General features: G+C 36.6%; 1 protein-coding gene across 2 annotated transcripts in view; it reads left to right on the top strand.

The window, feature by feature from the left end:
* The window catches only part of LOC150086817 (reelin-like), a 1,004,591-nt gene that overhangs the window by 621,489 nt on the left and 367,956 nt on the right, over nucleotides 1-15,146 (top strand). For both annotated transcript variants that reach the window (XM_090372773.1, XM_090372772.1), the window contains one exon: nucleotides 11,689-11,830. In XM_090372773.1, coding sequence (XP_090228899.1) covers nucleotides 11,689-11,830 — 142 coding nt within the window. The remainder of the gene's footprint in view (nucleotides 1-11,688; nucleotides 11,831-15,146) is intronic.

The raw sequence follows: 15,146 nt of genomic DNA, 5'->3' as shown, positions 1-15,146 counted from the left end.
AGTTCTGCAAATTACAGAGTCTGTAGACTAGGCACCTGTGATTTGATCTGATTGAGGTGTTTAATGCCTTGAATGGTTTGAGCAAGCTGAATGCTGATGGGATTCTTCCTCTTGCTCAGATTCTGCACCTGAGGAGGCATAATTTCAAATTGAGGAAAGACAGTTGCAGAATAGTTGTGTGGAAATTTGCCTTTAGCCAGTGGGTGGTTTAATGTTGGAACAAACTTCCATCTGGCATTGTGGCAGTTAACAGCTTAAATAAATTCAAGGCTGAACCAGACAAACTTTTGTAGTGAATGGACGGGTAAAATAGGAAGGGTTTTTTTTTTTTTTTTTTGGCTGATGCTATATAAGCTTGTTTCTTGCATCATATGCCTCTACTAATGCTAATACTAAGATCAGGGCTCCACTGTTGGTAGTCTGACTATTGCTGGACCTGCCAACAGTGAAGCACTGATCTGCTGATATTTCTTAGCTACTTTGTTCAAAGCATTCAAAGTAGTTTGAAGTTAAATTCAAAGTGCTTTGAATGAAAGATTATGATTTGAAGATTACAGTGCATGAGTTTAAAGGAGTGTTTGAAAGTTGTCAAAATTAGTTCTGGCTTCTTTTTTGTGTCAATTTGTTTATTTGACATAATGATTTTCATCCTGCAATGATGGCACAAACTCAAACTATGCAAATCTAATTGTGAGATTTTTCTGAAGCACACACCAATTATAAGAAAATTTCAACTCTTTCCATTAGATACATTTTGAAATATAGGGATTCAAAACTCAGATGTTATTTTATAATCAACATGTATGTTAGAAAGATTTATATGAGGGTTTTCAAAAAGTAGATTTATGTGAGGAGTGTCAGAAAGATCTTGTAGTGTGGCAACACTGCCATTTACACATGATGCTCGATGTCCAGGAATCATTCGGTGTAGGCTACCTATAAAAAGAGACAGGATAGTTGTGCAGCAGCAGTTTCATAAATGTTAATGGGAAAATTTTTTGTTGGACAGTGAAATATAATTACATATTATAAGTGTTCTGAGCTGTTTTCATTATTCTTGAACACATAATCACACTGAATGAAACTTGAGTTTGATTGAATGAGCCAGAACTGAAATGCCAAGCCAACCAATAGTCCCATCCAAGTTCTCTACTTTCAAAAAAATTCAGGAGAGAACCGGGGAATATGACTGTTCATTGTAGTAAAGGTTGTGGGTTTAAGTGGTGTTGATTATTGTGTGTGGCTGAGATGGCATTATTCTGTATCAAGCTCTTTCAAGGAGTTAAAGGTGGTCCAGGAAGTGTAAGACATTGGTTACAATACAAATAGATGCAAAAGTTTTCCTTGGCCACTAGACACCTTTGGGGAAACATCATGATTCAGGCATGTAAATCCTGATGGGAATAAGTAAAATAGATAAATTCTAATATTTCTGGCTCATTTCTGGAGAAATATTTACATCCAGAAATATAATATAAGTGCTGCCATTTCCTAAAAACAGCATCAATCAACTTGCACAACACTGTAATGGGCCATGTAGCTTGTGCATTAAAGGCATTATTGCAGCAGTGGTAATGGTAAATCCTGGGAACCCCACCCTCAATTCTTTTTACATAATTACTTGTGACTTTGATTTGTTCCACAGGATAAAAAAGCCATTTAGAAGTCAAGACTTTCAGAAAATACAAGATGTACTGCAAACAATAGATCATTCCATGCTATTCTGCAACAAAACCAGTCTGCCGATAGTATCAGAGCCCTCCTTCATGTTTGAGATCAAGTTGTACAAAGGGACAGAGAAATGTAACTGTCAAATGTAAATAAAACTTGTTTTTTTGCTTGGCCACATTTTTTAAATAATCTTTTTAAAAAAAACTCCATATACACTGTCCCACTATTAATATTCGGAGACCCCTCCATTAGTTGGTCAAGTCCTACCAAAGCACCATAGGTCAGACATGTGCTCTTAAGCCATCAAGGAGATGGTAGTATTGTGAATGCAAGATCCTGCAATTGACAGAGTTAACAGACTTCCAGCAAGGAATGATATTAGGGTGCCACATAAGCAATTGAACTGTATTTTTTAGCATTTCAACAGCACTGAAGGCTCCTAGGTCAATGATTGGTGATTTAATATGCAAATGGAATCAAACTGGTGCTAAAACTATTATGAAATGACCCAAAAAACCTCTGAAGGTGAAGGAACATGACAGGAGAGCCCTTCAAAGGATTGTCTGCTCAGAATAGCGCAGCATTGTCTCAGCCCACAGAGGCCCTCAATGAAATGATTAAGACATGTATTGGCACTAGTATAATCTGCAGGATGATATGGACTATAGATAAATGCTGCATGATACAGATTATCAAGAGCATGCAGCCAGCCACAAACTACTGATAACCCTGATTAATGCCAGACATCATCTAGCTTGGTGTAAGATCCACTGTTATTGGACTGTAGACCAATAGAAAGCTGTGCTTTGGAGTCTCAGCAATATGGCCTTAGTTGCTAATGCTCCTAAAAACCAAATAACAAACAAACTGTGCTTTGGAGTAACAAGTCATGGTATATGATCTACTATCGGACAATCGTGCATGGGTGTAGCAGATGCCCAGAGAAAGCAACCTGCTGGACTGTGTCAACCTGACAATGAAGTTTGGCAGAGGCAGTGTGAGGGTAAATAATTTTAAATAATTTCAGGCTTATAATTAAATAATTCTAGTAAATGATTTTAGGATAATAATTAATTAATTTTAGTAATTATTTAATACTTTTTTCCTACTATAATTTTAGGCTAATCAGCAGAATGTTTAACTTGAATTCTCTCTCTTAAATGTATGTATATTGACTGCTTACAACTTCAAGCCAGTGAGCCACATTAGCCTTAGTAGTTGCATATGATGCAAGAAAGATAGCTTACACAACATCACCAAAAAAAAAAAAAAAAAAAAAAAAAAAACCTTCCCATTCCACCCATCCATTCCCTCCAAAAGTCTGTCTAATTCTTCCTTGAATTTATTTAAGGCATCAACTTCCACAACAACAAATGGAAATTTGTTCCAGCAATCAACCACTCGCTGGCTGAAGGCAAATTTCTGGCCATCTATTCTGCAACCATCCTTCCTCAGTTTGCATTTATGCCTCCTCAAGTAAATAAACTGAGCAAGAGGTAGAATCCCATCAGCACTGAGCTTGCACAAACCATTCAAAGCCTTAAACACCTCAGTCAGATCCCTCACTGGTGCCTAGTCTGCAATTTTCAGAAGAGCACCCCTTTGTTCTCCACCCAATCTCATTGCGCCCTCATCTCTACTTGTTCCACCAGCTCTACAGCTTCCTAAAGTAATGCCTCCAGACCTACAGTACTCAAAGTGTGGCTGACCTTATAGAGAGGGATAATCACCTCCTTATCCGTGGTAGCAAAATTCCTGTATATCATTGAGAAAACCCCATCAGCTGTCCTGGCAGCCTATCTGCACTATTCAGAGAACCTCATATCTGACTACACAATTACCCTGAGATCATTTTCACTCTTCAGTACCCTGAGCCTTATACCAAACAGTTTTGTATGTTACTCTGGGAGTTACTTCTATCCGTTACTTCTATCAATGTTAAACTTCAATTGCCACTTCTCAGCCCATCTGCCTAACTTTAATAGATCATATTGCAGTATTAGTATTAGCAATGGCCACATGGTGCAAGGAAGCTTATGGCTTATGCCACACCAACCAGAAAAAAGTAATAATAAAATAAAATAATAATAAGAAGAAAATTTTTAAAAATAAATAATTAATAAAAGAAAAAGGAAATAGACAACCTGTGCGTTTCCCTCCTCCCATAGTTAGTTATTCAGCTAACCTTTGAATTTCCCCAACCTGTCAGCTCTACCACCCATGTAGATAACTTATTCCAGTAATTTATAACTCTCTGGCTAAAATAAAACTTCCTGCAACCCAGTCTAAACATCTCTTCCCGTAACTTGAATTTATGGCCCCTTGTTCTAGAATCAATTATAACCATGAAAATTTTGACTTCATTCATTTTACTTTGGCCTCTCAGAGCCTTAAACACCTCATTCAAGTCTCCTCTAAGGTGCCTAGTTGCCAAGCTGTGCAACCCAAATATTCTTAGTCTTTCCTCATATGGATGCCCTTTTTCCAAACTCACCAGGTGAGTTACCCATCTTTGGATGCTTTCAAGAAGTTTAATGTCTATCTTTAGGTATGGTCTCCATACTTGAACACAGTATTCCAAGTGTGGTCTAACAACAGCCTTATATAATAGGATTATGACGTCCTTATGTTCAGTTCAAATCCAAATGTTCAATAGATCATCAATAGCACACCGTGAACCTTCCTAGCAACCTGTCTACATTGTTCGGAGAACTTCATGTCTGACTGTATCATAACACCCAAGCCCCTTTCCTCCACGACTGGCTTTAGTTCAATTCCCTAAGTGTATAAGTTATTTTGGGGTTACTGTTCCCCAGGTGTAATACCTTACACTATGCTGGATTAAAGCATAGATGCCATTTTTCTGACCATCCTTGAAATCTATCTAGGTCATTCTGAAGCTCTGCTTGGCAGTGATCATTAACTATTCTACCAGACTTTACATAATCTGCAAATTTAGACATCACTCCCTCATCATTACACATCCCTTTATCGATGGCACTTATGAAAATCAAAAATAACAGTGGTCCTAATACTGATCCTTGGGGAACTCCACTTCTTACATCAATCCAACCTGAGGAATAACCATTTATCACAACCCTCTGCCTCCTGCCCTGAAGCCACCCTGCTATCCATCTAAGGAATTTCCCAGTGATTCCAACCTGTTCCAGCTTATACAGTAACTGCTCATGTGGGACTTAGAAGTTTTGCTGAAATCCAAATAAACAATGTCGAAATTATTCTCTAAATCCAGCTCTTGAATGACCCTGTCAAAATAGCTAACCAGATTAGTTAAACATAATTTTCCCTTTACAAAACTATGCTGAGTATCCTTCAGAATACATTTTTATCTAAATGATCCTGAATTCCACCCTTGTCATTGCCTCCACGATTTTCCCTACTACTGAAGTTAGACTGACCGTCTTGTAATTTTCCACTTCACTCTTAGAACCGCCCATTGCCACTTTTCCAGTCCAATGGAATCACTCCCAAGTCCAGTGATGCTCTCATGATTAACCTGAATGGTTGAATGCACTCACTTGCCGCCTCCCTTAAGATTATAGGGTATATTCCATCAACCCCAGGAACCTTACTGGTCTGAAGACTCGAAACTTTTTTCATTAAATAAACATGTGAAATTTCAACATCATTAATTACATTTTTTTAAAACTTCACTCCCAGAATTTCTCACTGATGTAAAGAGTTTTTCTTCTGTAAATATCGATGCAAAGTAACTGTTGAGTTCATCTGCAACTTCAGTTGGAGTATCTAATACTATCCCACATCCATCACATAAGGATCCAATTTGGTTTATTCTTCTCTTCTTTGCATTTATATATGTGAAGAATTCCTTACCCCTTTGCTCTTTTTGCCAGCGATTTCTCATAATCTGCCTTTGCCAGCCTAACCTTTTCTGTGGCACTATTACATATCACTTTGTAGCTGTTATAGGCTTCAGTACTTTTTATTGCTCTGTAACGTTTTCTGCCCAAGTAATATGGCAATTTCATTATTCATCCAACTTGGAATCCTCCTCGTGGAGTAATTTTTTAATGGTATATATGCATTTGAGGCTTCTGTGATTAATGTTTTAAAGGTATACTATAATTCAAGTATTCGCTCTCTGTGAGATATCTACCCAGTTAATAGAGGCCACGTAGCACCTTAAGGCATCGTAATTTCCTTTCCTGAAAAGATATTAAAGGGCATTCCTGTGCCTTTAATAAATTGAAATGTGATCGTACATTTTTGCTGTTTTAGAGTGAATTAATAGTTTTTGCTGAGTGCAAAAGGTAGGAAATCAAAGAATATAGTTCTGTTTATGTATATTGAGAGTTTCAATTTTGTAAATTGAGTAGAAATTATGGAAATTATTAGTTTTCTTCAGGGGGGACAACTTTCGAGTGAGGGGTTAAAAGTAGGCTTAAAACAGGGTTAACTACTGCTACCTCTCTCTTCATCATCCACCGTAAAACTTCATGATCACTTCCTGCTACTGGTTCCTCTACTGTCAGCCCTATTGTGTCATCTGATTCATGGATGATAATGAGGTCTAGAATATTCTTTTCCCGAATACTTTCCCTGATATGTTGATACAAATAATAATCATCTAGTTGATTTAAAAATTTTGGCCCCCATGTCAAGTTTCCTTTCCATTTGCTCCAGTCAATTAGAGGCAAATTAAAATCACCCATAATAAGACATTGATGCTTACTTGCCCATTCCATTTGCATGGAGAGGCTCTCATCATAATCTTCACAATCACTTGAATGGGTTGAGCACGCTGAATTCTGATGGGATCCTTCCACTTGTTCAGATTACGAACCTAAGGGGGGCATAAATTCAAATTAAGAAAAGTCAGATGTAGAATAGATGTGCGGAAATTTTCCTTTAGCCAGCAGGTGGTTAATTGCTGGAACAAACTTCCATCTGTTGTTGTGGAAGTTGACAGGTTAAATAAATTTAAGGAGGAACTGGACAGGCATTTGGAGGGAATGGTGTGATTTTTTTTTTTTTTTTTTTTTTTTTTGGCTGATGCTGCATAAGCTCATACACTTGCTTTCTTGCATCACATGCCACTACTACTACTTCGCCTGTAGATTACTCCCACTCTCATTATACCTTTGCTTACAACTCACATCATACAGATTCTATGCTAACATGTGAAACTTCTGAATCCGGGAAAGCTTCCATCACGCTCAGGCTGCTTTTGATAAGAAGCATTTCCCCACCACCTCCCCTTCTATCTGCCCTATCCTTCCTAAATACATTATACATACCATACTGAAATTCATCATCTGCTATCTCCAGGTGGCACCACGTTTCCATAAGTCCTATTTATGTCAGTGTTAGTTGTCTTAACCAGCAGTTTGAATTCACTCATTTTATTGACAATACTTCTGACATTACTGTATAAACAATTAGGACTTAGTGTTCTTGTATAGTTAACTACCCTGACATACCCCTTAAATTTATTTAAGCTCACTTCCCTAGCATTAGCTATCCACTCATTTGAAATGTTTATTGCCCTCAGAACATCTTGCTAATATGTTCTGTTGTGATAATAAAAAAGCACTTGAGGTATGTGCAAGTGTTACTTGGACCAATATTATCAGATAAACGTGTATCTCTGTTACCCTTGTCCGTCCCCACAGACTAGCAGTTTCCCTAAACCTTTAAGTTATCTTCAATAATACTGGCAAAAACTCTTGCACCACCTTTGTTTAAATGTATCCCGTCTCTACAAAACAGATTCCTTGTACCTATAAGTGCGGACCAAGCTGATAGAAATTTCCCCCCAAAAGCCTTGCAGAGTCCAACACTTTCAGCATATAATCCCTCCTAACATGCCTGGGTAGAATTGCATTCACATGTACATTGTGACCTAACTCGCAGAATTCCTTCAGCATTGTCCTATATTTTTCTAACAAATTGTCAGATCGTGTTTGCTTAATGTCATTAGTTCTCACATGAATAATAATATTCTCTTTACCACTCTTAAAATCTGACAGCCTGTTGTTGATATCATTAATTTTTGCTCCTAGCAGACATACCCTGGTTCTAGTTCACCTATTCTTATTACAAAAAATATTTCCCGTTTCCCTGACAATGGAGTCTCCTAATAGAACTAAGTACTTTTGAACCAGAGTACTTTGCACGTGGTTATTCTGTGATGGGGCCTGAATCAGAAGTACATCACTTGGTAGATTACTATAGTCTTGAGTCCCTGACGAGCTCCCAGTTACATTTTTCTCGAGGGCAAGCACCTGTTTTTTCAGTGACTCAAATTGTTCTAGCAGTGCACCAAATTTTAATTTAAGATTGGTACACTCCATACAACGGTGACAAAGAAAGGAATCAGCAGGTGAGCTATGATTATCCACTAGGTCGACCTTGGAATACATGCCACAGGTTCTGCAAAGGATAAAATCATGACTCACCTGGAAATTGCCATTGGCTATTTCTGTATGAGTCATGATATCCTCTTATGAATTGTTGAAGGCTAATCAACACTTCATAAGAGGGTATTATAAATTGTAACAACCATCGTAAAATTTACTAAATATCAATACAATTATATTTATAATATAAAAATATAAATTATATAAAAGCAGTATTCAAACCTCTGTAATCCTCCTCTACTCCATTAATCCCCTAATAGTTCATGCGAAAATTGTGAGAGGGCTCTGTAGTACTCCTCCTCCCACAGCACAAGGTGTTCCCGATCCTTTGGGTTGAAGTAATTACTGTAAAGAGCACCACCAAGGCACGTCCGCTCACCACGGATGTCAACAGTTGTATGTTCATTCTGTCATTAAAAACCCTGCCAACCTCATTATCATCTGCAAACTTGGACAATAAGCATGATACACCTTCATCAATATCATTGATAAATATAGAAAACAACAATGGGTCCAACATGAACCCTGGGGGACACGACTAATAACATTAGTCCATGAAGAGCAGTGTCCATTAATCACCACTCTCTGTCTTCTCCCTCTCAACCATTCTTTTATCCCTAGCAGCAACTTCCCTTAATTCCATACTGCTCCAATTTGTATGGAAGTCTTTTATGTGTATTAAAAGCTTTCCTGAAATCCAAGTATATGATATCAGAATTATCTTTTGTATCCAGTTCCTTTGTGAGCACAACGTAGTATCCAATAAAATTGGTTAGACAATATTTCCCCTTAAAAGACCCATGCTGAATTATTACTACAGTCTTGTCTAGATGATCCTGCAATGCTTGTTTAACCAATGACTCCATTATTTTCCCTGGAACAGAAGCCAAACTAATAGGTCTGTAATTGTTTGTGTCACCCTTTAATCCCCCACCCTTTGTGAATTGGAGATACATTTACACATCTCCATGGGAACTTCCCTTGAGTCCAAGGATGCCCTCATAATTATAGCTAAGGGTTTCATTACTTCCTTTGCCACATCCTTTAATATAACTGGATAGATCCCATCCACCCCAGGTGCCTTTCTTATGTTTAACTTCAACAATTTCTCAGTAATTACAAAATAATTTAACTCCCTGTTAGAGTTTGATAAACATCTGGCCTTTTCCTCCTTGAAAACTCCTCATGTGAATGTAGATGCAAAATACTCATTCAGATTGTAAGCTGTCTGAGCAGGATCATCAACATTTGCCCACTTGATATCGATAGTCTAACTATCGATATAAAGTAGGTCAATCTGATTCATTCCCTTCCTTCTAGAGTTTATGTAACTAAAGAATTCCTTTCTGTTTTTCTTAGCTCCCTTTGCCAAAGATTTCTCATAATGTGCCTTTGCTTGTCTAACCTTCTTTGTGACTTGATTACAAACTAGCTTATATCTGTCATAGGCTTCTGTGTCACCAATTTATATGCGTCCCATGCATTTTTCTTCTCAGCCATGAGTCTCATTAGTTCATCTGACATCCATTTAGGCCTAAACCTTGAACAATATGTATTAATCGGTATGAAAAGCCTAGTAGCTTCCAATCTTTCTTTAACCAGTGACTCCATTATTTTCCCTGAAACAGAAGTTAAGCTAATAGGTCTGTAATTACTCATTTGATCTCCCTTTGTGAATTGACAATACATTTGCTTAATCTGTGACGAAGTCAAGGATTCTCTCATAATTATGGCTGTGTTTGCTTACTTCCTTTGCTGCCTCCCTTAATATAATTGGATAGAATCCATCCACCCCAGGTGCCTTTCTTATGTTTATTTTCAGCAGTTTCTCTTCCACTTTCCTCTCAGTTATTATAAAATTAATTAGCTACCTGTTAGAGTTTGATAAACTTTTGGCCTCCCCTTCCCTAGAGAATTCATCATCTGTGAATGTAGATGCATAATTCTCATTCAGTTTGTCAGCTACCTGAGCAGGATCATCAACAGTCTAACCATCGATATGAAGTGAACCATTCTGATTTTTTCCCATTCCTTATAGCGTTTACATAAGTAAAGAAGACTTTGCATTCTTTGCCAAATATTTTTATCATAATCTGCCTTCACTTGCCTAACCCCCTTTTTAACTTGATTACAGACTACCTTGTATCTACTATTGGCTTCTGTGTCACGTGATAGTTTATATGCATCCCATGCAGTATAACGCATCAGTGCATCCAGGCTCCATCACTTCCCCAGGTAAACAACGCACATGTACCCGGCCATTCACATGGTGCAACAGGAAACGTGATTCATCGGACCAGACAACCTTCTTCCAATCACTCAAGGTCCAGTTTCAATGCTCTCATGCCCATTGTAGGTGCTGTCGCCAGCGAACCATGGTAAGCATGGGCACTTGGAGCGACTTGCAGCTACACAGCCCCATTTTCAGCAGGGTTTGATTTACTGTGTGTTGTGACACATTACTCCCCATCACCAGCATTCCAATTACCGGCAAGTTGTGCCACAGTCGCCCTTCTGTTGTCACATACCATCTGGGAGACCCTGTGCTCATCTCGAGCATCAGTGAGCCGTGGTCATCCAAAACCTAGCCAACGGTTTGTGGGTTTCCCCTCCTCCGACCACTTTCGGTAAGTACTAACCACGTCTGACCACGAGCACCCCACCAGTCATGTCGTTTCGGATATTGTCTGACCCACCCTTTCCCATTTGAAGAACAAGAGTAACACTGATTAACAGTGCTCAGTATCAGGTATTTTTTATATCATGTCCCGGCCCACGTACATGCGTAGTTCACCTGCAGTTGCCTCGATTTGCGTAATGACTCGCTGGTCATAATGTTTTGGCTCATTGGTGTATATACTGCAATATTGCAGTTATGGTATATGTATTTCAGATCTTTTATCAAGTTTAAGTTCTATGTATTATGCTATACTATTATGTTTGCAAATTCTAAGAGTAGTTACAATAAATAATAAATTTATCTCTCTATTACCAACCTACGTGATTTGAACTCTCAAGCGACCTGTTTGCAATACTATATCTATATAAGGTTGGTGTAAACATTTGGCATAGACTGTTTTCTTTATCCCATCCCCCTTCCATGGCTTGTTAAATAGGAAATGTGAGGTAGTACTAGTTGTATATTTGATGTGAGGTTGCAAGTTGAATATTGAAAGGTAATATTAAATAGATACATCATACTATAGAAAAAATTACATAATTTCAATTTTTATTTAGCTATTTCTTGTTTTTCATTGAAAATGAAGAAATGGAAAATTTTTGGACATATTTGCACATTTGTTATTGGTTTTTATAAAAAAAAAAAAAAAAAACGATGCACTGTGCAAATAATTACGTGTAATTTCATAACCTTCCACTTAACATGCATAATTAATTCATGCTGCGAGACTTTCAATATTTTAGTCCATCTTTCATCAAAAAAACTGCTAATATCTTATACAGCTGATAGCTCAGACAATATTGATAAGTAAGGAAAAGAGGCACAATTTTGGCCTTTTCTTTTGAGGTATGAACAACAAAAGTTTAACTTATTTTTATGTAAGTTGTATGAGATGTTATAGTGTTTATATAAAACAGAAGAGCACTTATTTTTCAGATATACATTGGAGGTGATATCAATGGACTTATTACCTTAAATGATGACTTCAGTGTCACACATGAAGCTAACTGGGTATTGAACCCAGGAGCTACAATTGAATCTGTATGTGGTAGCCGTGGTAACTTTCTGCATTTCAAAGGTATTTTCATAGTTTATTTAATTACAATAAATTTGTTTCGAGACATTTTATTATTTTTCAGATTAGATACACGCATTTTTTGTAATTAAAACAAAATATGCCATTGTATATTTTCACAATATGAGGGCATGTTTTGATATAATTATGGAAGTATATATGATTATTTCTTTACACTTTTTCATACTTTGACTATAAGGAAATTTAAAAAAAAAATGTGATGATAAAACTGCTTATTACGAATTAAAATACAATAAAAAATATGACAAATTAAATCACTGATATAAAGAACAGATTCTAATAAAATGTGAGGATCACTCAAAGTTTTGCTCCATAATTTTTTTTCTGAGCAAAAATTTACTTAGGCTGAAAATTGGTGAAAGTATTTTTACATATATTTTGACACATTATTTTCTATATAAATGTGTTTTTTATAGCTTTATGCCTCATGTACACACAATGGGTAGTTTCTTTATCAGTAGTAATTCCCTTCAGTCACTCAGAGTCATTTTTTCCACCTCAGCAACAACTTTGTCATCAACTCTTAAAGTTTTGTTCACAAGAGATACCCTTAATTGAAGTGAAAAGGTGGAAGTCTAAAATGAGTGAGATCCTTGCTATATGGTGGTAAATACTCCAATACAGTCCAGTCCAGCTTTGTGATTTCTTTCCCCAGTTTGAAAATTAATGTAGTCTTTCAGGAGTCTTTTGTGTCTTTTTCTTGTCATACTCTCTGTAAACAGCTGTCAGTTTTGCTCAAATGATTTATATCTCAGAATTTTTGGTTTGTTCTTTGTCTCTAATGTCCATCAAAATCACACATTTCACGTCTGACAATGTAGTGATCAGACATGTTTCACTTTTCTACAGAGAAAGTCATCTTAAATTTTTCGCAATGAGAGTTTAGGTGATGGCTCCATGAACTGGAGCTGAGCTTGGTTTTTGGCACAAAATAATTTTCCAGTGACAGTATCTGAAAGGTAGCTTCAACATTTATATTACATTATCAACAACTCAGAAGCACTTTTATGAAGTTGTATTCTAGTTGAAATTTGTTATGAAGTGAACTGTGGACAAAAACATTTCAATAGTCTAGTTAGTAATTATTGCATTCAGATTCCCTAAATTAATTCTGAACTGTAGTAGTGACAACTCTTTGTATGTACCAGCCCAGTCCAATGCATCTGCACATTGCATGGTGTCTGGTATTACTGCTAAGGTTCTGTTGGCTACTGCATGTTGTCTAGTATTACTGCTAAGGTTCTGTTGGCTACTGCATGTTGTCTAGTATTACTGCTAAGGTTCTGTTGGCTACTGCATGATAGCCAGTTTTTCCTTGTTCTGATGCAAACGCTTAACCTGAGCCCATCTGTGCCTTCTGTTGACACCATACCTGTACTTGTTTTACAGACATGTGTGAATATCTCCCCCATGCCCATTGTCTCCTTCTCTGCCTTCAAAATTATTACAGCATCTCTCTGTTTTTTCCTTTAAATTTTTTACAGTAAACCCTGTCATTTGACTCCTTTTGAAATTGGACTACTCTATGCTATCTGCTAGGAATGTTTTGAAATTCTGTGGTCCATCGGGAGGGGAGAAGGGGAAAGTCTAAAGGAAAATTAGCTATTATTGTAAATTGTAAACAAGATTTCAGATTTTTTAATGAATTTTATTAAATAAAATGGAAAAAGAAAATGAGAAAAATTGTATTGGAAAACTTTTAGAGTGATCCTATATATTGGTTTAGAGCAATAGAAACACAGTATTTCAAAATTTAGTGGATTTCAGTGGCTTTATATTTGCAGATACATTCAGTTGTGGGTAAATTGTAACCATGTGGTACCCTGAATTGTCGCAATAATCTGCAGTTCAATGTCATATAAAAACTCTTTATTATTATTAGTCATATAGTGCAAGGAAGCCTGAGGCTTATGGTGCACCAACTAAAAAAAATAAATAAATAAAAAATTCTGAATTACCCCAAGGGAGAGAGGGAGAGAGAGAGAGAGAGAAGTAATAGAGAATCACCAAGAAAGAGAAGAATGATAATATCCAGCTCAGGACCCTGGGTGTGCCAAGCCCATTCTCACCAGATGTGAGGCCAAGCCATTCTCTCTCTCTCTCTCTCTCTCTCTCTCTCTCTCTCTCTCTCTCTCATTTACTCACTCAATGATATAGAGGTGGCTATTCTGGCATTGGCATGATGTCAGTGCTTATCACATTACACTATGAGCAAAAAAGCAATGCAGAGATATGATAAACATATATATCTTAATCTCTGTTAGTGTTGTGTTAAACCACACATTTATGTTGTGAGTCCAGCCATCTCCTATTACAAGAAAGCATGTGCCTTGTCAATAATCTCCATCCTAGAAGGCAGGGGTTCCAAACCTCTTTTACCTGCCGACCTCTTTCCCCCTCATCCAAAAAATACACACATTTTAATTTTAATGGATGGATTATAAGAAAAATCTGTTAATAATAGTTAATTATTTATTAAGAAATATAAAATAATTATAATACATAGATAAGTAACAATCAGTTCATGATTACTTACCAATTACTTTATTTAGTAACAAAAAACATAGTAAACTTATTATTTGGTTTATTACTGACAGTTTAGTTTTGTAAAAATCACAGCCCATTTTAATCATTAGCATTAATTGTTAATCAGACAGTTTTAGCTGATAGTTTGCATTAAGGTGTGCAGTATTAAGCTGTCCAGGCTAAATTTACTTAATTTGTTTTTCTTAGTAAAATATTGACATGGCTGGATCCAGCTTCCACTAGATAAGAACTGGGAAAAGTTAAAAAAAGAAGTTCTGCCTTAGTTTGTAATTTAGGATATTTATTTTGCATATGTTCATTATTCGAATAGGAGGCATATCCTTTAATTTGGAATACAAATTTCACTTCCAAATCTTCTGTAATTTCAGTTAATTCTTTTTGTTAAATAAACCCAATTTGAGACACATCACATTCAAATGGTTGCAGAATCCATTCTGGTACAAAAATATGTCACAAAGATCTTGAAATTGAATGTTAAAGTCTTCTTTCAATTACTTCAAGTGGAATGTGTACAATACGCATTCCACTTGATTGTCATTGTCAATCATGTGGAATGTGTATCATGCCGCAAATTGTCAATCATGTCACAAATTATCATCTGAAATTGTATCTTTTTTCATAATTGACAGACATGACAAGTTAAAAAAGTAATGAAAATCTCTTCAATTTAAAGTGAAGATAAATAGGTCCATTTTAGCATTAGCATTAGTAGAGGCATATGATGCAAGAAAGCAAGCTTATTCAGCATCAG

Source organism: Mastigoproctus giganteus, chromosome 4 (assembly GCF_048544385.1).
Source record: "Mastigoproctus giganteus isolate SK-2022 chromosome 4, ASM4854438v1, whole genome shotgun sequence".
NCBI classification, from domain to species: Eukaryota; Metazoa; Arthropoda; class Arachnida; order Uropygi; family Thelyphonidae; genus Mastigoproctus; species Mastigoproctus giganteus.
The sequence above is the reverse complement of the archived record's forward strand: the minus strand, read 5'-3'. Positions and strand labels throughout refer to the sequence as shown.